We start from the raw sequence: 21,973 nt of genomic DNA on the forward strand, positions 1-21,973 counted from the left end.
AAACACCACCCACCAGGGTGTTTCATCACTGGAGGCTTTTAAGAAGAGACTGGACAGCCACTGGTCCGAAATGGTATAGGGCAGTGATTTCCACTTAGGGTGGTACCTAAAAGGACTTGAATTCTCATCCCAATAAGCATCTTGGCTCCACCTGGTGAGTTGTAGTTGCTGGAGCCAATTCGGGAACCAACATTGCGGTTCTTTGGTCTAGTTTTAGTCCAGGGATCGGCAACCCGCGGCTCTGGAGCCGCATGTGGCTCTTTCATCCCTCTGCTGTGGCTCTCTGTTGCCGGTTGGCTCCACAATTGGTAGGGCTTTCAGTTAGGACAGGTAGAGGAAAAGGGGGAGGAGATTCTATGGTGGGGGAACCAGACTTCCGGTCGGCTCCAGAATTGAATTGGGTGGGGGCTTCCAGTTAGGTCCGTTATGGCTCTTTGAGTGTTTAAGGTTGCTTTAGTCCATGGAGAGCCTCGAAGACCGATGATCCTCAGAGAAATAAAAGCATAGGGAGAATGTACTTCAGGACCTTGGACAGAGTATTCTGGAGTTGATGGAACCCAGTAGTCGGCAACCTTAAACACTCAAAGAGCCACAAAAGTCCTAACCAGAAGCTCCCCGTTCAATTCTGGAGCCAACTGGAAGTTCGGTTTTCCCACCATAGAGTCTTCTCCTAGCATGGTGTTCTTTTTCCTCTGCTGACCGGAAGTCCGGTTCCCCCACCATAGATTCTCCTCCTAGAGCGGCGTCCTTTTTCCTCTACCCGTCCTAACCAAAAGCCCTATCAATTGTGGAGTCGACCGGCAACACGGAGCCGCAGCAGAGGGACGAAAGAGCCACATGCGGCTCCAGAGCAATGGGTTTCCGACCCCTGATATTGCAACCCATCCTGCTCAGATCTTATTCAATGTCCAATCTTGGCAACTTTTAAGACCTGTGGACTTCAACTCCCATGTTGGCTGGGGAATTCTGGGAGTTGAAGTCCAGAAATCTTAAAGTCACCAAGGTTGGACATCCCTGGGGGAAAGTTTCCCAAAAGTGTTAGCCGTTGGTCCATCCACCCCAACCAGGTCCTTCTTGAAGCTATCAAGCATTGAGGGACACAGAAACTTTGAGATCTTGTAGGACCTCACTCTATATATCATACTTATTAGTTCTGCAGAAAAAAAACAATCAGTGTATTTAGTTTCGCATCTTCCTCGGTCTTGAGTCTTACCACCTGGATTAAATTAAATGAATTGGCATAGGTCTCTGATAATGGGGTTTGTTCTTAAGTCGGGTTGGCCCTCATCCAAAAATATCTTCGTATCCTTCATTAGGAATGTGTTTTTCTATCCATGGTGGCCAAGCTAAGCTGTTTTCTCAGCTCTTTTGAAACCTGCTGAGCCCACACTCTCCTCTCCCCCTGCCCCAGCTTTCTAGAAAGAGTGCAAGGTAGCAATCCTTTTAACCCCTTACTTTAAGTCCTTCTTAACTTCCAACTCCTTGGGGACCTTTAACACCTGGAGCAATTTTGCTCTCCCAAGAATGAAAAGCTTTGCTTTTTTTCTCTCGTCCTCCGAACATCTGCTTACAAACCGGCAGCTCTTTGTGCTGAGTCCATCCTCTGGGGGCCCTCCAGTTGGCTGCGAAACGCGGCGTATCAGCACTTCGTCGGGGAAAAGCACCTTCTGAAGGTTTTTGGCCACCGGGGGATCATTTGAACAAGATCGATCGATCCTCGGAAGCCCTTCTCTTCACCTTGAGCCAATAGGGGTGGGGGTGGGGCATGTTTTCAGGGGGAGGAAATTTGACAGTTTGACCGCCATCGAGCAGAAGCTGGGACTCGGTCTGACATGGAAATGTGTATTTTTCCAACGTTTGGCCAAAGTGAACTCGAAAGCACCTGAAGGCAGGACAAGAAGCAATGGGTGAATAGAATAGAATAGAATAGAATAGAATAGAATAGAATAGAATAGAATAGAATAGAATAGAATAAATATTGGAATGGAATGGAATGGAATAGAATAGAATAGAATAAAATAAATATTGGAATGGAATAGAATAGAATAGAATAGAATAGAATAGAATAGAATAGAATAGAATAGAATAGAATAAATATTGGAATGGAATGGAATGGAATGGAATGGAATGGAATGGAATAGAATAGAATAGAATAGAATAGAATAGAATAGAATAGAATAGAATAGAATAGAATAGAATAGAATAGAATAGAATTCTTTATTGGCCAAGTGTGATTGGACACACAAGGAATTTGTCTTGGTGCATATGCTCTCAGTGTACATAAAAGAAAAGATACGTTCGTCAAGAATCATAAGGTACAACACTGAATGATAGTCATAGGGTACAAATAAGCAATCAGGAAACAATATCAATATCAATATAAACCGTAAGGATACAATACAAGGATAATCAAGGAGAGAAGCAACTTAGAACTAAGGAGAAATTTCCTGACAGTTAGAACAATTGCCCCAGAGATAAGGAGATAAGGAGAATCCAAGACCTCGGTGCCTTCCGCCGTGCCCTTAAAACCTTCTTTTTCCAGCAAGCCGGGCTGGCCTAACACTTTTTAAAATGTTTTTAATTGTTTGTTATTGTTTTTAATCATGGGCCAAATTTATATATATCTTTTTAACTGTATTTTAATGTTTGTAATTTATGCTTTTACTTGGCTGTTCACCGCCCTGAGTCCTCAGGGAGAAGGACGGTACACAAATTTATAAATAAATAAATAAATAAATCAATAAATAAATAAATAAATCAATCAATCAATCAATCAATCAATCAATCAATCAATCATCAGTGGAAGGGCAGGCCACCAGAAATTGTGGGTGCTCCATTATTGGAGGATTTTAAAAAGAGAATTGTCCGGGATGGTATAGGCTCTCCTGCTTGGGCAGGTGGTTGGACTAGAGGACTTCCAAAGTCTCTTCCAACTCTGTTATTGTTCTGCCCCAGCCTTAGCAGAAGCAAGAAACAGACTCCCTGTCACAAAAAAAACCCCTCTTTATTTACCTTTTGTGAATTAATTGCATTTACCTACCGAAAAGTCCAGGCAAGAGTCCTTCAAGGAGTTAACTGCAGTAACAGACCTTATCAGTTCCTTACGATAATTGAGCTCCCAGCCGAAAGGCTGCAAATTAAGTTCGGCAAGCAGTCTTTGTGGCACGAAATACAATGAGCAAAATCTTCAGAAATACGAACTGTGGTCTCCCACTCCCCTTTCCTTCTATTTATTCCCCAGCCAGGGAGGCGCCATTCAGCGTCCATGTGTGCTTTGCTTCCCGAGTCAACTCCTTGTCCTCCGTTGTTCTCCTCTCGTAACTGCTCTGCACATATGTGCATCTGGTACAGGCCCCAGCTGTTCTTCCTCCTCACTCATATCAGCCTCCAAAGGCAGCTGCCTCTCCGGTGGCTGGGAAATGTCAGACGGCCCTGGATCTATCTCTGTGTCCGATGCAGAGCATCCATCAGAGCTTTCCTCAGACTCCAGAACTGGCCCAAGTTCCTCCCCAACCTCCTCATTGTCTGAGTCTGCCGCCAACTCTGCTGGCAGCTGGTGGGCCACAACAGTTATCCTGTTACACCTGTTCATTCTGGAAAGGAGCCACTGAGCACGCAGGCCCTGTCCCTTTCTTCTAAAATGCCGCTTTGAACACCCATCAAAACAAGAACCACCTTCGCGGTCCCTTCACCCACCTTGCTTGCCCAAAAAGGTGGAAGACCGAGTCAGCCGGAAGGAAGATCAAATCATTTCCTCCTCATGTCCTTTTCTGCAGCCTTGCCAACACGAGTGTGAAATCGGCCAAGCATCTTTGGTGTGAGCCATCCATTAAGAGCACGGGCTGAGTGTAAGAAATGTCATTGATCTAAGCAAGCTGAATCCTTGACACAGTCGAGAAATTTCAAGGCAGAGCTGACATTTTCTCCTTATCAGCAACCGAAGCGGAAGCCGCTGAGAATTGAGATTATGTTCAGAGTTCGCACGGGAGTTGCCTTGGGCAACCCCAGTCCCTTTGTCAAAGTCTTCTCTTCCCCCCACCCCATTTTTTTAAAAATTACTACAGATAATCCTCAAGTTACGAATTTGTAACCCAAGGATTTGTTGGAGTGAATCCCGTAACTTGAATGGGATCACTCCCTGCTTTCACCCATGCATTCGCTAATCAAATGTGTGGGACGTTAAGCGCACGAGATGTCTCAGGGTGAGGAAGGCCATGTGGGGGGCTAGTGATGGGTCAGGCCACCCAAGGACTCCCCTGACCCACTGACATACCTTATGCTTCCCGCAATCGCTTCCCCCATCCCCATCCTGTCATGCCGGACTCACTTACCATGCGGGGATCTGTCTCCTCTCCGACACGGTTTCTTTGAGAGCGGGAAGATTTCGCTTCCTGCATCCAATTGGCTTGCAAATGGTTTTTGTGTGCCAAGAGTAAAAGGTTCTGGGGGGACCGTGATCTTGTGTGACTTCAGGCACCCATCCACTTTGGCAGAGAATTTGCCGATGATACTAAGCTGGCAGGGATAGCCAACACTCCAGAAGATAGGCTCAAGATCCAGATGGATCTTGACAAACTTGAACACATTGGCCTAACAAAAATGAAATTCAATGTAGAGAAAAATAAAGCCTTACACATAGGCAAGAAAAACCAAAAGTACACATAGAGTGGGTCACACCAGGCTTAATAGCAGCAACTGTGAGAGGAATTTTGGAGTCTTAGTGGACAAACAGTTAAATATGAGTCATCAATGTGTGGCGGCAGCCAAAAAAGCCAACACAATCCTAAATTGCATTAACGGGGATTCAATCAAGATCACATGAGGTACTAATACTACTCTATAAAGCTTTAGTAAGAGCACACCTAGAATACTGCATCCAGTTTTGGTCACCACACTATAAAAAAGATGTTGAGACTCTAGAAAGAGTGCAGAGAAGAGCAACCAAGATGATTAGGGGACTGGGGGCTAAAACATACGATGAACGGTTGCAGGAACTGGGCATGGCTAGTCTAGTGAAGAGAAGGACCAGGGGAGACAGGATAGCCGTCTTCCAATATTTGAGGGGCTGCCACAGAGAGGAGGGGGGTCAAGCTATTCTCCAAAGCATCTGAAGGCCAGGCAAGGAATAATGGATGGAAACTGATCAAGGAGAGATTCAACCTGGAAATAAGGAGAAATTTTCTGACAGTGAGAGCCATCAACCCATGGAACAGAGGTTGCCTTCGGACGTTGTGGGAGCTTCATCACTGGAAGCTTTCAAGAGACACTGGATTGCTATGGCATAGGATCTCCTGCTTGGGTGGGGGGTTGGACTAGATGACCTACAAGATCCCTGTTAATCTTAATCCAATCTTAATCTTGTCCCCCCCCCCCCCCCGAACAATTCACTCTCGGTGCGCGAGGGATTAACGGAAGTTCAACGTGACCCGGTGGAAATAAATCCTTAAATTAAAGGCGTCCCGGAATGCAGAAAATTAACCTTTCTTAGAGAAACCTCCTAGCTTTCTTAGTTTATAAAGAATTTTACATTTTGGGAAAAAGGCAGAGCTGTGAATCTCCCGCTGTTCCGGTGGTAGATTCTGCAGACAGGTTTAAACCTTTTGGAAAGAGAAGCCAAACGTGTCCTTCCCTGGAGGGGGAAAAAAAAAGGGTTGATTAATGAATTCTGTAGCAATCCAGAAAGGCCTAAGGGGTTCAAGACGGGTGGCATCTCCTCTTTTCTTTGCCTGGCGGCAGAACCTCTTTCAAAATCAAACTTTGGGAGAGCTGCTCACTTAATTTTATTGGAATTTCATTAAGCGAGCGGGGAAAACGGCTCTCCGGAGAATTGGTTTCGCTTAAGCGGCACCCGGTAAACTTTCCATTAAACGCTAAATGCTATAACATACCAAGGAATTCCGGCAGATCTAAATATTACAGATTACAGATTAACAAAGTTGGAAGGGACCTTGTAGGTCATCTAGTCCAACCCCCCACCCAAGCAGGAGACCCTACCCCATTTCTGGCAGAGATGGCAGCCCAGTCTCTTCTTGAAAGCTTTCAGTGATGAAGCTCCCACAAGTTCTGAAGGCAACCTCTGTTCCATGGGTTGATTGTTCTCCCTGTCAGAAAATTTCTCCATATTTCTAAGTTGAATCTCTCCTTGATCAGTTTCCATCCATTATTCCTTGTCTGGACTTCGGATACCTTGGAGAATAACTTGACCCCCTTCCTCCTCTCTGTGGCAGCCCCTCAAGTATTGGAAGACTGCTATCCTGTCTCCCCTGGTCCTTCTCTTCACTAGACTAGTATTTTTAGTATTTAGTATTTTTGTATTTTGGCGGTGGCGCAGTGGTTAGAGTGCAGTACTGCAGGCTACTTCTACTGACTGCCGGCTGCCTGCAATTTGGCAGTTCGAATCTCCCCAGGCTCAAGGTTGACTCAGCCTTCCATCCTTCAGAGGTGGGTAAAATGAGGACCCAGATTGTTGGGGGCAAGAGGCTGACTCTGTAAACCACTTAGAGAGGGCTGTAAAGCATTGTAAAGTGGTATGTAAGTCTAAGTGCTATTGCTATTGCTATTGGTTGGTCTGTCTGTCTCTATGTCCAATATCTATCTATCTATCTATCTATCTATCTATCTATCTATCTATCTATCATCTATCTATCATCTATCTATCCTTCTATCTCTCTCTACCTACCTCTAATGTCATCTAATTCTCAAATCTCTGTCTCTTTCTTTCTTTCTTTCTTTCTTTCTTTCTTTCTTTCTTTCTTTCTTTCTTTCTTTCTTTCTTTCTTTCTTCATTGTTTCCCCCGAAATAAAACATCCCCTGATAATAAGCCCAATTGGGCTTTTGAGCGCATGGCAATAAGGCCAAGTGCTTATTTCAGGGTTCAAAAAAACAGTGATTAAAATGCAGTATTGCAGGCTAACTATGCCCACTGCCAGCAGTTCGATTCTGACCGACTCAAGGTTGATTCAGCCTTCCGAGATGGGTAAAATGAGGACCCAGATTGTTGGGGGGCAAGAGGCTGACTCTGTAAACCGCTTAGAGAGGGCTGTAAAAGCACTGTAAAGCGGTATATAAGTGCTATTGCTATTGTTATTGCTATCTTTTGGGACGGCGCCGATCCTGAATAACCTCGTATCTGTTACTCTTGTTTGCAGGCGTGTCTCTGTTCTCCTTTTTTTTTTTTAAAGGCATTACTTGTTTGTACATGCGTCATATCACTCAGTTTCCTTTGACCAATGCAGCCTTTTTTTCATCTCATTCCACGCTTTTGTGTAGCTTCTTGAACGGACGGAGGAAAGTCAGACTCTGCTGGGGGCTTCCGACGAAGAGGTGAGCGCGCCCAGCTGCGACTGTCCGGAGACGCTGAGCGAGGTGGGAGTTAATTGGCCCAGCGGCCTGTTTTTTAAGGGTTCTCACTGATTGGGGAAGGGTACGACGCTCCAAAATTCTAGAGCAATGATGGTGAACCTTTTCGGCACCGAGTGCCGAAAAGGTTGCGTGGAAACATCTCACGTGTGCACCTGCTCGTCAGGACCACACTCCGGAAAAGCTGAACTTCCGGGTTCTAGCGCACATGCGTGGCCGACGATCAGCTGGCCGGCGCGCATATGCACACCGGTTTTTGACACTGCCGCGTGCACGAAGGACAGCTGATTGCCGTGCCCGCGTGCATGCTAGAAACCCACAGGACAAACAGGGAAGGCCGCGTGTGCTGGATGACATGGCTTCGCGTGCCACTTTGGGCCCGCGTGCCATAGGTTCGCCATCACGGTTCTAGAGAATTGCTTGGATGGGCCTTCAAGAATAGGTGGAACCTGGTTGTGTTTGAAGCTTAGCCCTCCTTGGTGGCGTGAAGACAAATGCCCTGCAAGGATTTATGGGTTTACAATCCTATGTATGCCACACGGAAGTTACAGGCTGACAGGAGGAAGTAACTCCAGTTCTTTTGTCATCGCCCTACTAGTGTTCCTCCCCTTCCCTCCCCTCCCCTCTCCTTCTCCCTTCTCTCTTTCCTCTTCTCCCTTCTCCCTTCTTCCCCTTCTCTCTTCTTCTCCCTTCTCCTCTCTTTTCCCTTCTTCTTTCTCTCTTCTCCCTTCTTCTCCCTCCTCTCTTCTCTTTTCTCTCTTCTCCCTTCTTCTCCTTTCTCCCTTCTCCTCCCTTCTCCCTTCTTCTCCTTTCTCTCTTCTTCTCCTTTCTCTCTTGTCCCTTCTCCCTCCTCCCTCCTCTCTTTTTTCTCTTCTTCCTCCTTCTCCCTCCTTCTTTCTCTCTTCTCCCTTCTCTCTCCTCTCTTCTCTTTTCTCTCTTCTCCCTTCTTCTCTTTTCTCCCTTCTCCTCCCTTCTCCCTTCTTCTCCTTTCTCTCTTCTCCCTCCTCCCTCCTCTCTTTTTTCTCTTCTTCCTCCTTCTCCCTTCTTTTCCCTCCTCTCTTTTCTTCTCTCTTCTCCCTTCTCTTTCCTTCTCCCTTCTTCTCCTTTCTCTCTTCTCTCTTTTCCCTCCTCTCTTTTTTCCCCTTCTTCCCCATTCTCCCTTCTTCTCTTTTCTCCCTTCTCCTCTCTTCTCCCTTCCTCCCCTTTCTTTCTTCTCCCTTTTCCCATCTTCCCCTCCTCCCTTCTCTCTTCCCCCTTCTTCCCCCTTTTGCCTTCTCTTTTGTTCCTCCCCTCCCCTCCCTTTCCCCCCTATCCCATCCCACCCTTGACCCAAAGGGGGCATCCATCCACGGGCATTTCTGTTTTGGTTGTTGAACAGAGTCACAAACCCCTCGTGTTGGCTCAACCAAGACAGTACCGTCTTCCAAGTCTGCAAGGCTGCATTGCATTGTAAGTGTCCCAACTCTGGCATTCAGGAAAACGAATCTTATGGAGGACATTATTACAGGGTGTTAAATTCATATTTTACCGACGAAGAAATAAAGGGAGACTAGTATAGATCTATTTCAAGCTATTTAGCTCTCGTCAGCTAGCCATACCCTTCTGGAATTCGAACCCAGGCTGCTTACATATTAGGTAGATGTATTAACCTCTAAGCCACGGGCTCTCCTAGTTTTGTCGGCTATACCAGGGGAGAGATTAAGTGTTTTTTATCAGGGCAACCTGGTCTACCCAAATATGGGACGGAGTTAAAAAACTATTATTACAGGGTCTTTCTCTTTGGCCAGAGTTGATGGCTATCCTCAACTTATGCTGTCTCTAGATTGATGGACAGGTGTCTTACACGTTTCCTTTCCACCAGCCGAAGACCAAAGCATTTTTTCCCTCTTTCCATCAGATCATTCCTTTGGATTCTTTGGATCAATCCTACAAGACTCTGAACTCGCCGGAGTTTGAACCCGAGCCGGTTGCCGGCAAATACTTTGAAGAGAGCCCAGCGGCTAACAATTGTGATACTCTGGAAGAGAATCCTTCGCCTGTGTGCCTCCTGAAGGAAAACGGAGTGGCAGAATTTGGATCTCAGTGAGTGAGCAGCTCAAGACACGGGCTATTTCTATCTTAATGTATTTTCTATTCTTCTTGTTGTCTTCTTCCTTTATTTCCAATTTCCTTTTTTATTCTCTAACCATTGGTAAAATGTTTCCCATATCATATAATAATCAGTTTGTTCTTTCTCTTTTAATTGCTAGCGTTAGTCTATTCATTTCTGCACATTCTAATATTTTCCTAATTACCTTCCCTTCAGTAAGAATCTCTTCGCTTTTCCAATATTGTGTGAATACAATTCTAGCTGCTGTTAATACATGAATAATTAAACATATATTTTCTTTGTTATAAGTTTCAGATAAGAATAAAATGGCAATTGATAACACGGGTATGATGAGAATAACTATGTTTAATGTTACTATTGTATTTTTATTAGAAGATACGTTACGAAGGAAATGAAGAGTTACACAAGGTATAATTGTTCAGTGTATATACCCTGTTTCCCCGAAAATAAGACATCCCCTGATAATAAGCCCAATTGGGCTTTCGAGCGCTAAAATTAGCCTCCCCCCAAAAATAAGCCCTTCCCGAAAATATTTAAACGCAGAGCTGGAAATCAGGTAAAATGGCAAGAGGAGCCCCATCTTGCTCCACGCGCCCCAAAATAATAAGATCTCCCCCCAAAATAAGGCCAACCGCTTATTTCAGGGTTCAAAAAATAAATAAAAATAAGACAGGGTCTTATTTTCGGGGAAACACGGGTAATTTGTGGCAGGATGTTGCAGAGAAATATTTGCACCCAGACGACACGCTGCTTAAGGAGAGATGAAATGTTTATATTTTTTTAAATGGAAAATAAATAAAAAACTATATATATATATATATATATATGTATATACAGGAAACGATTGCATTTTAAAGATGAAGGGAGATAATGGCCCTCTCTCTAATTTACCTGGGAGAAATTGGCTAGCCGCCTCCAGGAAAGGTTTCATTCCTTCGCGCAATTAAGTCATTAGGAGAGGTGGAGTTTTGCTCCATTGTCTTCGTTTATGGGGCGAATTTCTTTCCTGGCGATTCAGGGGGGTAGGTGGCGTGGAAGGAAGATGCTTCCTCCGGGGAGGGCGGCCGAGCAGGTGAGACCACCCATGTCAAACGATGCCTTTGAAAAAGAGGCTCCAGGCCTATCGAAGTTTGTCAGCTCCGAACGAGGAAGAATTGCAAGCTAACGAAATTGAGTTTCTCTTTTTGTCTGGAGAGATTGCAGACTGCTAAGGTTTCACAGTGCAAGATTCTGATCACAGCTGAGGCCAAAGTTTCTGTTGTTCTGCTGTTGTTAAACGAGCTTTGCCTCATCTTACGACCTTTCTCGCCCGAGTCGTTAAGTGGATCGCTGCGGTTGTTACTGGAATTGGGGTGTTGTTTTTTTTCAGGTTTTAAAATGTTTTTTATTATATATAAAAGAAAAAAAATCCATTTCTAATTTACTGGTGTGTTGTCTGAGTTCAAATAATTTTTAGAAATAATATCGTGTTTCCCTGAAAATAAGACCCTGTCTTATATTTTTTTGAATCCTGAAATAAGCGCTTGGCCTTATTTCTGGGGAGGTCTTATTATTTTGGAATGCATGGAGCCAGATGGGGCTCTTCTTGCCGCCTGACCTGATTTCCAGCTCCACATGTAAATATTTTTGGGGAGGGCTTATTTTCGGGGGGAGCTTATTTTAGTGCATGCACTCAAAAGCCCGATTGGGCTTATTATCAGGGGATGTCTCATTTTCGGGGAAAAAGGGTAATCATAATATTCACAGTAATATCCATCACATTGGTGTTAATCTCATAGTAATCCTAATATTTGCTTATCCGTTTTAAAAGGTCTTCTTTATACAAGTAGTCCTTCTCTGGTATTTCCATATTTCTAACTTCTATTTTTATTGGCTAGCCATTGATAAAATAAGTCCCATGTTAAAAAGTATTCATTTTCTTCTTTTTCCTTAATTTTAAGTGTTAATCTATCCATTTCTGCACATTCTAATATTTTTTAAATTATAATATCCTCTTTCGGGATCTCTTCACTTTCCCATTGTTGTGCAAATACAATTCTAGCTGTGGTTAAGACATGTAAAATTAAGTATGTATTATACACACATTTCCCGGAAAATAAGACCGGGTTTTATATTAATTTTTGCACCAAAAGACGCATTAGGGCTTATTTTTGGTTAGGGCTTATTTTTGGGGAAATACGGTACTAAATGCACCCATCTGGCTGACAATCTTAACGGGGGCTTATTTTGGGGGTAGGGCTTATATCAGGGGTGAAATGCTCCCGGTTTGAGGCAAAATTTTCTGTTGTTAAACGAGATATGTGTTAAGCGAGCTTTGTCCCATTTAATGGCCTTTCCTGATGCAATTCTTAAGTGAATCACTGCAGTTATTAAGTGTTGATCTGAAGTGGTCTGAAATGATGTAGGGTTTACTGCCTAGGCAGGGGGTTGGACTAGAAGACCTCCACGGTCCCTTCCATCTCTGTTATTCTGTTAAATTAGTCACCCAGTTGTTAAGTGAATCCGGCTTCCCCATTGACTTGGCTTGCTGGATGGTTGCAAAAGCGGATCACATGACCTTGGGACGCTGCAATTGCCATAACTATGAGTCAGTGGCCAAGCGTCTGAATTTCGATCGCATGATCGTGTGAACTCTGCAGAAGATCCTAACTGTGAAGAACGGTCATAAGTCACATTTTTTCAGTCCTGTTATAACTTTTGAATGGTCACTATTTGGGGTAAGTTGAGGACTTAACTCTCTTGAATGGTTTATTTGTTGTGGCCCACCAGCGGCCAGCAAAGCTAGCAGCAGATTCGGATAGTGAGGAGGTTGGAGAGGAACATGGGCCAGTCTTGGAGTCTGGGGAAGGCTCGGACGAGGGTTCTGCGTCGGAGGCAGAGAGGGGGCCAAGACCATCTGGTAGTTCTTTGCTGCATTTGGAGTCTCTGGAATCTGATATCAGCGAGGCAGAAGAACAGCGGGAGCCTGTTCCCAGTGTGTGCATGCGCAGAGCTGCCAGGAGACGGGAACAATTAAGGAAACAGGGTCGACTTGGGAGTAAGGCTTGGAGATAATTGGCCCCTCCCATAAGACATAAAAGAGAAGCGAACGGGACGTGAGCTTTTGCAGGAAGCAATTAGTTCATCTGGCCGATTCAAGATTTGAAACTTCTGTCTGTGACTCTGTGCCAAGTTTGGCCTTGCCCTGTGGCTGGAAATTAGCTCTCTGGCAGCGTTCCAAGGGAGATAAGGTGGGTGTTTGTAAACACTCCCCTGAAAGACTGTAAGAAGCCTTTCGGACTGTGAATGACGATAATTCACAGCCGTATGAATAAAAGAGGTTTGTGAGGACTAAGATTGTGCTTTATGCTTTCTAAGGAAACCTAGGTCAGAACATTATTCTGGAAAAACAGCAAAATTACTTTGGCACCTCCGGAGCATTTTTGGTTTCTCTCTGCCCTCTGCCCCTCCCCAGAACCTGCCTGACTGTGATAAGTAAGAAAATGATTCCCATTTTCTAGGGGAAAACAGCAGCTTCCATCAAACGATTTTTTTTGACCAGCCTGCTATTTTATTTTTAAACTCTCGCCAAATTATACGTAATCATTTCTCGATAACTGTCGGATTAAGTTTGTTTCTGAATCTCTGTTATTATTATTATTATTTTAAAGCGACTCCTACTGTTTTCGCTAATCTTCCGCCTTCTCATCTGACTCTCTTTGAGGTGGTTGACATGAAAAAAAGAATTCGTTCCGGCTTTATGATGAACCTGGAAACTGTTTTGCAACGGGTGAATTTGTTTTCTTACAAATGTTTGGGGTTTTTTTAAAATATTTTGTTATTTTTCTCCCTCTGTTCCTCCTCCCGTCTCCACTTTCTGCCTAAAGAAGCAGACAAGGACAGAGCCAAACTGCAAACGAGCCGTTAGATCCTCAGAAGATCGCCGATCGAGACAGTTTAAGCGATGATCTGGAGAATAAAGAGGAAGGGGATCTGAAGCAGCTGATTATTCAGCTGAGATCTGAACTCGAACAGCTTATGCAAGCCAACGTCTCGCTGAAGCAACAAGGTGAACCACAGCTCATCCCCGACCAAGAGGACACCAAAAGCGAGTTGAACGTGGAGACCGAATCGTCCAAAGTGGAAGTGAAGGACACGGCTACCCAAACGATCACCGGCTCATCGGGGGGCGCCGCGAGGCCGAAGCACGAAGGCAAAAGGACGACGGTCTCTAAAGACGGAGCCACCACCCAATCTTCTCGGTTTGATCAGGATTGCCGGCAGAGGTACGTCTCGGCCAAGAGCGATCCACAGAAGGCTCTTCTTCCAGTCGGCAAAGCAAACAAAGTGAGTATCGATGGAAGGAGAATCCTTTGTTGATCAGGGTTGAAACGAGGGGGTCCTTGGTGCTCTCTGAGCTCGGTGGTTTTCTTGCGGGGACGTCTCATCACCAAACTAGGGAACCTAATCAGTGCTAGAAGAGAGTAGGGTTTGCAGAAAGGAGGAGGAGGAGGAGAAGTCATCCCTGGTGTTCTCTGAGCTTGGTGTTCTCTTTTCTTGGAGATGTCTCATTACCAAACTAGGGAACATCATCAGTGCTAGAAGAGAGTAAATTTTGGTGGTCCGCAGAAAAATTATTTGCATTTTTTATATTGCACTAAATCAGGGGTCCTCAAACTACGGCCCCTGGGCCGGATATGTGCAATGAATGTTTGTGTTGCTGCAGAGAGTCTCCCCTTTTGGGGTCTTTTTGTGTGGGTCGGAGGGGGGCAGAAATTCCGACTCGGGGTCTGCTTCAGCCTCCTGGTGTGGGGCTTTGGGCGAAGGCTGGAGGGAAGAGCCGCTGGTGGCAAAGAGCCGGAGGGCCTCGTTCCAGTGGGACTGCATCATGGCTTGGAACTGACTGACCATCTCAGCCCGCTGAGCCTCCAGGCGCCGGTACCTGGCCTTGCACTCCCGCAGGTCTTCCCTCTGCTTGGAAAGCCCATGCTCCTAGTCCTCAGTGAGGGGCTTCTGCTGAGCCTCCTTCTCGGCCAGATCCAATTTGAACTGAGCTGTTTTGCCAACTCTTTGTCGTGGTGGCTGCTTAGCTCCAACAACTGCTTCCTGTTGGGGCCCTAAGGAGCCCAGGCGGGCAGGCGAGGAGTGGCTGGGAGGGGAGGGGCGAGTAGAAGCCAGCGAGGCGCCCCTCAACGTGAGTGCAATCAAGTTGACCACGCCCACGCAGTCACATGACCACCTAGCCACGCCCACCCAGTTGGTCATTAGGCAGATCATATTAGTGGTCCGCGGGATTTAAAATTATAAATTTAGTGGTCCCTGAGGTCCGAAATGTTGGTGATCCCGTCCCTAGAGGGCCTCCGGGCCATTTCTATTTTTCCTTCTCTTTCCCTGTTCCTCCTCACCCCTTACTCAGTGAGTAACTGAGGCAAAGAGATGGCTCTTCCCAGAGAGTGTGTCTTCCAGGGGAGATGGGGGGAGGGTTGTCCCACCCCTCCCCACCCAGAAGAAATTCTGAAGCAGTTGGAGTAACGTTGCTTCTAGCTATTAAGGTCTCTTAGCCATTATTCTCCATTACAGCTAATCAGTCACTGGTAGAGCATTGTTCCCGAACATCCTTAATGCCCAGAAATAACTAGTAATTTTCATAGTTATCGCAACATTCAGGGGTAATTTCTTAAGTTAATGAGGCATAGGGGATGTCGACGTGCTTCCTTAATCATTTTTTAAAAAATCTTTCTGAACTTGCAAAGGGCTCGTAGGGAAAAAAGGGAAGGGAGGAGAACGCTAGGTAAGAATCGCACTTTAAAATCTATCACGTTTGTTCAACTTATAGGGAGTCAGTCCTCCTTCTGCCACAATGGAGCCCCAAATTTTCCCTTGATAGGCAAGAGAATCTTGCCCCGTTATACGACCTTTCTAGGCCACGGTTGTTAAGTGAATCACTGCAGTTGCTCAGTTAGTAACATGGTGGTTAAGTGAATCTGCTTTCCCCCTCGGAAGGTTGCAATATGAGTCAGTTGCCAAGCATTTGAGTGTTAATCGTGTGATCATGGGCAACAGTGAATAGAATAGAATAGAATAGAATAGAATAGAATAGAATAGAATAGAATAGAATAGAATAGAATAGAATAGAATAGAATAGAATAGATTATGGAATGGAATGGAATGGAATAGAATATGGAATGGAATGGAATGGAATGGAATGGAATAGAATAGAATAGAATAGAATAGAATAGAATAGAATAGAATAGAATAGAATAGAATATGGAATGGAATAGATTATGGAATGGAATGCAATGGAATATGTATTGGAATAGAATAGAATAGAATAGAATAGAATAGAATAGAATAGAATAGAATAGAATAGAATAGAATAGAATAGATTATGGAATGGAATGGAATAGAATATGGAATGGAATGGAATGGAATGGAATAGAATAGAATAGAATAGAATAGAATAGAATAGAATAGAATAGAATAGAATAGAATAGAATAGATTATGGAATGGAATGGAATGGAATAGAATTATTTATTGCCCAAGTGTGATTGGACACACAAGGAATTTGTCTCTGGTGAATAAGCTGTCAATATACACGCAATCAACGAGTGATGATCATAATCATTTTGCGATAGCAATAGCACTTAGACTTATATACTGCTTCACAGTGCTTTTACGGCCCTCTCTAAGCGGTTTACAGAGTCAGCATATTGCCCCCAACAATCTGGTTTCTCATTTTACCGACCTCGGGAGGATGGAAGGCTGAGTCAACCTTGAGCCGGTGGGATTTGAACTGCCGAACTGCAGCTAGCAGTCAGCTGAAGTAGCCTGCAGTGCTGCCCTCTAACCACTGCGCTCGGCTCTAATGATAATGATAAATCACTAGAACGCAGGGCAAGAAACAATAGATGGAAACCGATCAAGGAGAGAAGCAACCTAGAACTGAGGGAGTACAGTGGTCTAAGGCTCCCTGTTATTAAGCTGGTTATTAAGACCAGCTGCCTGCAATTACTGCAGGTTCGAATCTCGCCAAGGCTCAAGGTTGACTCAGCCTTCCATCCTTTCTAAGGTAGGTAAATTGAGGACCCAGATTGTGGGGGCAATAAGCTGACTTTGTATAAATATACAAAAAGATGAAGGCTATTGCTTAGCGCATTGTAAACCGCCCTGAGTCTCCGGAGAAGGGCAGCATATAAATCAAATTAAAAAAAAAAATCCTGACAGTGAGGACAGTTAACGATTAATTAAGAAGTTGTGGGTGCTTCATCCCTGGAGGTTTTTAAGAAAAGATCAGACAACCATTTGTCTGAAATGGTACGGTTTCCTGCTTGAGCAGGGGCTTGGACTAGATGACCTCCAAGGTCCCATCCAGCTCGGTTCCAGTTGATTGTTTGAAATGAAATGCTACTAATAAAAACAATCAGCGTAAATTGTAAGACAACAAACAACCAAGTTTATAGTTGTAAGATGCTAAGAGAGTAGGCAATAGGAAAGATGAACAGATTAACAGAGTTGGAAGGGACCTTGTAGGTCATCTAGTCCAACCCCCCGCCCAAGCAGGGGACTCTACACCATTTCTGACAGATGGCAGTCCAGGCTCTTCTTGAACGCCTCCAGGGATGAAGCTCCCACAACTTCCGAAGGGAACTTCTCTTCCATAGGTTGATTGCTCTCTCTATCTGAAAATTTCTCCTCATTTCCAGGTTGAATCTCTCCTTGTTCAGCACTGGCCTGCTACGTGATTTTTTTTAGTGCCATTGTAACTTTGAACGGTCACTAAATGAACCGGTATAAGTCGCCTGTATTAGAAACACAAAAACCAGAGGGAACGGGTAACTAGTTTTCTCCCGTTGTGCAGTCCCGCGAGTCCTGATTTTTTTTTCGTCCTCTTCTCCAGTTGGGGTGCGTCTTCCCTCACCCACATCCCCAGACGCAAAAATGGTACCCCATTTTTCTCCTCTCTCGGCTTGTCCTGGATTCTATCAGACTGTTTTTGATTCTCCAAGCTGGCCTCTGCTGATGCGCCGTTAAAATCTTTTCTCGATCTTGTGTTTTTCGTTCAGAGCAACTCTTGCTACCAATCCAAGAAATCGCGCTTGCCTGTTTTGCTGAAGCCCTCGAGATCCCTGGGGAGCATCTCCTTAATGACCCCACTGCCCAGACCAGACCTCCAGCCTTGTGCCTTCACCCTGGACCAAGGCCTGAAGGGAAGGCAGTTGAGAGAAGAGGCCCGCCAAAGCGAGGCCGAGGGTCACGGGTCCATCCGGAAGGACGTACGAGGAGAAGATAAAAAACCAGGTATGGGGAGATATCTTGCAAGGAGACCAACCGGTTGTCTGCCCTGCTGCTGGGTGGCCGTGGCCTACTCGGCCTCCTGCACCACGGCGGGGAGGAGGCGTTTTAACCCTCCCCAAGCTCCGGAGGCTTTTCTCGAGCCTCTGGGAGGGCGAAACAGCCTCCCTTGGGCTCTGGAGGTTGGAAACGGGCCGGTTTCTGGACTTCTGGAACTTCCAGGAGGCCATTTTTCGTCCTCCCCAGGCTACAGAGGCTTTCATTGAGCCTCTGGGCGGGCCAAAACGGCCATCCCCAGGTTCTGGAGGGCGGAAACAGGCCCGTTTCTGGATTTCTAGGACTTTCGGAAGGCCCGTTATTTGCCCGCCCAGATCCTCTGCGCGGGCCCTGCACTTACCTGGCATCCAAAGCTGGCCGCGTGGAGACTCCTGGGAGGGGTGGGGTGGAAGTGGGCGGGGCTAGCCAGTCCTTCCAACTACCGGTTCGGCCAACCAGATGTAAAATTAGCATCCGGTTCGCCCAAACCGTTCAGAACCGGCTGGATCCCACCTCTGAGACCAACCCAACTTCCACCTCTTCCTTTCCTTTGGACATATAAGAGCTTGTCCACTTGGACAGAGGTCCCCAACCTGTGGGCCACGGCCTGCTACTGGGTTGTAGGCTGTTGGCCACTGGGCTGTGTAAGTGGGAGCATCCGCCAGCGCTTTGTGGCCTTGTTTGCGTCGCGTGCACAATTGCTCTCCTGTTCATGCGTGTACGCATGGGGTTGCCCCCACTTGATTATTTCTAGGTTTTCCCCAAAAATAAGAGACGACGTAATGCACGAAAAGATGACATCATTGGAATGTGGCATTACATCGTCCCTGGCATGGAGCCAAGTGAAAAGGCTCGAAACCTAGGTTTTCCCTTAGAAATAAGAGACGACGTAATGCACAAAAAGACGACATAATTGCAACGTGGAATTACATCATCCCTGGCGCAAAGCCAAGTGAAAAGGCCAGAAACAGAGGTTTTCCCTTAGAAATAAGAGACGACGTAATGCACAAACAGACGACATAACTGCAATGTAGAATTACATCATCCCTGCCACAAAGCCAAGTGAAAAGGCCAGAAACCTGGAATTTGCCTAGAAATAAGAGATGACGTAATGCAGAAAAAGACAACATCATTGGAATGTGGCATTACATCGCCTCTGGCACAGAGCCAAGTGAATAGGCTCGAAAATTAGGTTTTCCCTAGAAGGTCTTTTTAATTTAATTTAATTTAATTTAATTTAATTTAATTTAATTTAATTTAATTTAAAATTTAATTTAATTTAATTTAATTTAATTTAATTTAATTTAATTTAATTTAATTTAATTTAATTTAATTTCCAATTTATATACCGCCCTTCTCCCTGAGGACTCAGGGCGGTGTACAGCCAAGATAAAAAAACATAGAATACAAATATTAAAACATTTAAAAATATATATAAATTTTGGCCCGAAAGTTAAGAATCACAGACTAATTAAAAGAATTTAAAAATTTTTTAAAATTTCTTCTTAAGCCAACCCGGCTTGCTGAAAAAGATAGGTTTTCAGGGAACGACGGAAGGCATTGAGGTCCTGGATTCTTCTTATCTCTTATATATTTTTATATTGTCTCTAAATGTCTCTTGCAATCTCCTATTATTTACTATGGTTTCTAAAGAGGCTTAAATCCCATCTTTGTCCAAAAATTTGAAACCGTAAAAAAACAACAGCAACAGGAGATTTCTCAAGAGATAATCAACAATTGTCGAGTTTTATTGTCATTATTTTCATTTTTCCAATAATGGTATTTACATTTTACATAGCATACAGGTAAAATAGGATAAATTTAGCCATCAGGTGAAAACGTAGAAAAAGAATAGCAATACATGCTGGAAAATCCACAAAGGGAGGAAAACACAAATATATATACAGAAAGAATAATATTTCCACTTCTTTCCAAGGATGCACTGAACTTAACTTTTAAATCCTAGTTTAAAACTTCAGTGAAATGTCCCTTCCCCCCCCCCACTTAAAATAGGAGAATGAATGAATTTAAAAAACAACCACCTTTTTCTCCCTTTTCAAATTTTATTTACATGATTTAAAATTTGTCATTTCCTGGCCTCTTAAACTTAATATTTTATCACCTACCTATTTCTGCAGAAGCATCCGCAGTCCAGCCAAAGGTCTCTGAAGCAGATCTTAACCTGCCCGGTATCCAAAGCGCTGGCCAAAAAGACCAGGATCAGAACATTAGCAACGCAAGCAAAATAGGTACAGTTTCTCCTAGTTTGAATTTCTGCAGCTCCTACAATTTGTGTGTGTGTGTGTGTGTGTGTGTGTGTGTGTGTGCGCGCGCACAGGTGCAGTTTGCAGGGTGTGCAATTGCTAACCCAACTTGCCAAAAAAAAAGCAAAAATAAGAGCCTTGATGGTACAGTGGTCTAAGCACCCTGTTATTAACACAGCTGCCTGCAATTACTGCTGGTTCGAATCTCTCCAAGGCTCAAGGTTGACTCAGCCTTCCATCCTTTCTAAGGTAGGTGAAATGAAGACCCAGTTTGTGGGGGCAATAAGCTGACTTTGTATAAAATATACAAAAGTATGAAGGCTATTGCTTAATGCATTGTAAGCCGCCCTGAGTCTCCGGAGAAGGGCGGCATATAAATCAAATTAAAAAAACAAAACAAAACAAACTGTTGTGGCCCGTCAGCGTCCTGTGCAGATTGTAGCTGATTCCGACAACGAGGAGGCTGGTGTGGTGCTGCGCCAGCAACCTGTGCAGCTGGTGTTCGAGTCGGACAGTGAGGAGGCTGGATAAAATGTGCCAGAGATGGGGATTCAGCCAGGGCCTTCAGAACCTCCTTTAAGTGAAGAGGACGAAGAGGAGGAGCCTCTTCTCGATGCACGGGTGCGCAGAGCTGCCAAAAGGCAGGAGTGGCTCCTCAGGAGGAGGTCTCCTCGAGAGTAAGGCTTGGGGCTAATTGGCCACTCCCTTAGCCTATTTAAGGAAGAACGCCACTTGCAGCAAGCTGTAGGGAACAACTTTAGTTCACTCTCCTTCGCGTCTGGATTCTCTGCAAAATTTGAGTAAAATAAGCTTTGTATAGAGTTTGTGTGTGCTGCGTTCTTTGGGATCCGTAGGGGCAGAACACAAACGCAGGTTAAAATATTCTGTTCTTTTCTGTTAAAATATTCCGTCTCATCGTCGATTTTGCTGCCGTTAATTGTTCCTCCCCGGCCCCACCGTTTGTAGTTCGTTTTGCCAAAGCAGCTTCTGAGAATTAAACTTTTTATTTTCGACTCGTCAGCGGGATTCACGAAGCCGGTTAAATTGTATAATTGGAAGGTGTAGCTTCCCTCTGAGCCGGAAGCGATGAAGGTTCTCTGATCCTTTCTGTAATTTTATTTTTAAACGGCCATTCAAGTACCTTCTAACAAGCACGTTTTGTGAGCTACAAGATACCTTTTCCCCCGCAACCCATTTCCCCCTGTTTGAATTTCTCGGGACGTAACCGAACAGCTTAAAGCAGTTTTGTACGTGGGATTAATGATCGTGGAGTGAACCTGGTATCAGATTTCCCATTCCCTCTTTCTCGACATCAAACAGACCTCCAAAGTTAACACCCATCAATAATTTCTTTCCTTGCAAAATGGAATAGCAAATAGGCAAGAGAAAGTGGCCGCGTACAAACGCCAGCAAAATTAGGTTCTTTTTTTTAAAAAAAATAATAATACATGGACATTGAGGTTTGTTTTAATTATTTGAAGAACTGCAGGTAGTTGGGCCTTAAAGGTGGCAGGTTAGAATTTGGAAAGTGCAAATTGTAAGGCTACAAGCCCACTCTCCCCTCCCCACTTCCACCCCATGGAAGCTCATTAAAATGAGTTCGTTGCCGATCGTTCTCCCTTAGCTGAGCTTACAATTCAGGATTGGCAACTGGCGAAAAAAAGAAATTGGGGGCAGGAATGTGACAGATGCTATTTTAAGCTCCTGGAAGCAAGCTGGGAGATATGCATCTAAGTCGTAAAGAAATGTAAAATGGCTCCGATAGAAGAGAATATTTGTAGCTCAGGATTGAACCGTGGGGTCCCTAAGTGCTTCTTTGAATGGGGTTGTTTTCTCGCAGGTGTTTTGTAACCCAACTAGGTCATGTCGTCAGTCTAGAAGGGAGTGGGGTTTGTGGGGAGGAGGAAGAGGAGGAGGAGGAAAGGAGGAAA

General features: G+C 44.7%; 1 protein-coding gene across 4 annotated transcripts in view; it reads left to right on the top strand.

Moving 5' to 3' along the window:
- Positions 1–21,973, top strand: part of CDK5RAP2 (CDK5 regulatory subunit associated protein 2) — a 105,410-nt gene that overhangs the window by 50,604 nt on the left and 32,833 nt on the right. For 2 of the 4 annotated variants that reach the window (XM_087879544.1, XM_087879546.1), the window contains exons 19-23: positions 7,271–7,324; positions 9,258–9,442; positions 13,337–13,796; positions 17,514–17,748; positions 19,917–20,027. In XM_087879544.1, the coding sequence (XP_087735670.1) occupies positions 7,271–7,324; positions 9,258–9,442; positions 13,337–13,796; positions 17,514–17,748; positions 19,917–20,027 (1,045 nt within the window). Of the gene's footprint in view, positions 1–7,270; positions 7,367–9,257; positions 9,443–13,336; positions 13,797–17,513; positions 17,749–19,916; positions 20,028–21,973 lie in introns of all 4 variants that reach the window. The other 2 variants (XM_060694869.2, XM_087879545.1) reach the window with 1 other exon arrangement.

Source organism: Pantherophis guttatus, chromosome 16 (assembly GCF_059756535.1).
Source record: "Pantherophis guttatus breed Tessera chromosome 16, ASM5975653v1, whole genome shotgun sequence".
Classification (NCBI taxonomy): Eukaryota; Metazoa; Chordata; class Lepidosauria; order Squamata; family Colubridae; genus Pantherophis; species Pantherophis guttatus.